Here is a 3,226-nt window from a genome sequence, read left to right on the forward strand (position 1 = left end):
GCATTGTGTTTTAATAACAAACACAAGTCATAGGTAAACTTCATAGTGAAATTATGATAATGCTTAGAGTTTAGCAGGGGGAGGTAAGAGCCTTCTACCTTGTGTGTGTACAGGTTCGGTCACAGGCCGTGCAGTGTCATGCAAAGCTCGAAAGTGTCTGAGCATGGAGGAAGTATTATTTGAATACATAATACATGCTTATCACACACCAAACATCTCACCTGTTACATAGTGTTGTGAACCCCTCTATAAAATTGGCAGAAAAGGGTTACATAACTACATAACATCTTTTTAGGCATCACAAATGTGGAGACATGGAGATCATCTACTGAATCTTTATTAACAGGTGCAGAGCGGACAACACATCTTAACACCGCCTCAGCAGATGACAGACTGCTGCCCAACAACACTCATCAGGAGAAAAGGTAACATCAGTAAACCCATGCCGCCCTCTACTGGACAACCTTGTCTAATGCATCCCATTTACTACATCCCCTTTCCCCAGATAACACTAGCTTCAAATAGTTATCTACCTTACTCTTTACAATATATCACGTTTTACCAAGTTTTAAAATATATATGTATAAGGGAACAACACAAAACCATAACATTTGTGCATTTACAATATAAACTAGGGACTTCGGGTGGACTACCTCCGTCCCAGTGAGTTCCAGGACGCATTCTTGCCCAGTCAACAATTTGATCTCACAATGATGTCACTATGAGCTCACAATATTCTCATGGTGCGGTCATAATGTGAGTGTCACAGTGAACTAAAAGTGTAACCATACAGAGCTCTCACTGTGTGCTCATACTTTGTTCACAACATGAGGTCACTGCACAATCACAGTGCACTCATACTGTGGTCGAAATATGAGGTCACATCACACTCACTGTGTGCTCATACTGTGATCACTGTGTGCTCATACCGTGAGATCACCATATAACACCACTATGCAATAATTGTGTTAGTTCACTGTTATCTAAAATGATTCAGTTAACTCAAACTTTTACACCCACATTCTTTATTTCCATCAATAAAAACAATCAAACAAAAAGTCAGCTTTTTCCTTTATTTGGTTTCCTTTTCAGCCTGGTGTTGGCGTTGGACAAAAAAATTTCTACTTGGCGAATACATTCCGCGTCTGGTGTTGTTCTGGTGGTTACTTTTAGCTTCTTCACCTCTATTTCACTTTGTTTGTGAAAATACCTGACACATTCTAAAAACACAAAGAGCAAGGTGTTAACATTACAATTTCTATAGCAGCATCCAGATGCACAAACCAAAACTTAAACACTTACTTTTCAAACATGTCAGGAGCACAGGTGGCAACACCTTCTTCCCATCTTTCCCCGTTCTGTTGTACAGACAGAGAACATTGTCTGACGCTATGCTTTTTAAAGCCTGTCTCACCATCTCACCTATATTGGAGCTGCCGTGAGTATGGATGAGATAGTGTACCTGACAAAAACATACATAATATTGTCATGATTAAAATATACCAGGCTTCAACATTTCTTTTACATGGTATCTGCTGCAAAAAAAAAAAAAAAACTGTGGCTTTGTTGTAAAAATAAACGCTAAATTTATATAGTAGTACTAACATAAAGCTCTCGATAATTTTTGTCTTCTTCAAGCCTCTGACAGAAGGCTTCAAACGTTTCAAAGCTGGAGCACTGTTGTTGTTTAAAAAGTTCCTCATGGGCATCTTCTTCTGCCCGCTTCATGAGAACAGACTTAACTTTTGCCAAGTCATTCATGATGACAGCTTGTCTCTGTTCCAGCATTTGAATTTGTTGGAGTATCTTAGTATTCAGATCTGAAAAATTGTAAAGTTAGATTGTTATATAGCAAAGGATGTGTTATGTCTGTATAAATAAATAATGTCTAATTGATATATCACATACCAAACAATTTCTCCATGGTGACTTTGCATTTTGTTTCCTTTGGTTCCTTCCCTGTTATCAAAATTACATACATAAGGTCAGTGAAATTGCATTTATCTAAATCAGTTTTCAAACTAGCTGCAGCTAGCAATTTTGGAGTGATTACTGAAGGTAAAATGGCTGGTGCACATGTAGCATGTGTGAGCAGTACTCTGCTAAAAAAAAAGACCAGACCACATTGCACATCTAAAAGTATGTAAATAGGCCACTCACCATTTCTGCGGTGTAACAATACCATGCACAACTTTTTCTTCTTCTTTACATGTTTTATGGTGGTTGGAAGACCAGCTTAGATGGTGCATTTACCACCGCCAACTGGACCGGAGTGTGAAGCATTCACAATGAGCTCACGCTTTACACACATGCTGAGGATCACAGTATGAGGATCAGATGAACTCACCTTGAGCTCAAGCTTTACACACATGCTGAGGATCACAGTATGAGGATCAGATGAACTCACCTTAAGCTCACGCTTTACACACATGCTGAGGATCACAGTATGAGGATCAGATGAACTCACCTTGAGCTCACGCTTTACACACATGCTGAGGATCACAGTATGAGGATCAGATGAACTCACCTTGAGCTCACGCTTTACACACATGCTGAGGATCACAGTATGAGGATCAGATGAACTCACCTTGAGCTCACGCTTTACACACATGCTGAGGATCACAGTATGAGGATCAGATGAACTCACCTTAAGCTCACGCTTTACACACATGCTGAGGATCACAGTATGAGGATCAGATGAACTCACCTTGAGCTCAAGCTTTACACACATGCTGAGGATCACAGTATGAGGATCAGATGAACTCACCTTAAGCTCACGCTTTACACACATGCTGAGGATCACAGTATGAGGATCAGATTAACTCACCTTGAGCTCACGCTTTACACACATGCTGAGGATCACAGTATGAGGATCAGATGAACTCACCTTGAGCTCACGCTTTACACACATGCTGAGGATCACAGTATGAGGATCAGATGAACTCACCTTGAGCTCACGCTTTACACACATGCTGAGGATCACAGTATGAGGATCAGATGAACTCACCTTGAGCTCACGCTTTACACACATGCTGAGGATCACAGTATGAGGATCAGATGAACTCACCTTGAGCTCACGCTTTACACACATGCTGAGGATCACAGTATGAGGATCAGATGAACTCACCTTGAGCTCACGCTTTACACACATGCTGAGGATCACAGTATGAGGATCAGATGAACTCACCTTGAGCTCACGCTTTACACACATGCTGAGGATCACAGT

General features: G+C 40.6%; 1 protein-coding gene across 2 annotated transcripts; it reads right to left on the reverse strand.

Annotated features, from left to right (window-relative positions):
* Nucleotides 1-319: 319 nt before the first annotated feature.
* LOC307165093 (uncharacterized protein) lies at nt 320-2,230 on the reverse strand. Of its 2 annotated transcripts, none has more exons than XM_079882392.1 (5): nt 2,161-2,230; nt 1,909-1,959; nt 1,606-1,820; nt 1,303-1,462; nt 320-1,220 (listed from the first exon to the last, which is right to left on the reverse strand). In XM_079882392.1, the coding sequence occupies exons 1-5, from the start codon at nt 2,183-2,185 to the stop codon at nt 1,060-1,062; spliced, it is 612 nt and encodes a 203-aa protein (XP_079738518.1). In that variant the 5' UTR covers nt 2,186-2,230; the 3' UTR covers nt 320-1,059. The 2 variants fall into 2 exon arrangements, with proteins under 2 accessions (XP_079738518.1, XP_079738519.1); XM_079882393.1 differs by having other exon boundaries at nt 1,013-1,220; nt 1,303-1,358; nt 2,161-2,215.
* Between the last annotated feature and the right edge of the window lie 996 nt (nt 2,231-3,226).

This window comes from Squalius cephalus (genome assembly GCF_949319135.1).
Source record: "Squalius cephalus genome assembly, chromosome: 9".
In the NCBI taxonomy this organism is placed as follows: domain Eukaryota; kingdom Metazoa; phylum Chordata; class Actinopteri; order Cypriniformes; family Leuciscidae; genus Squalius; species Squalius cephalus.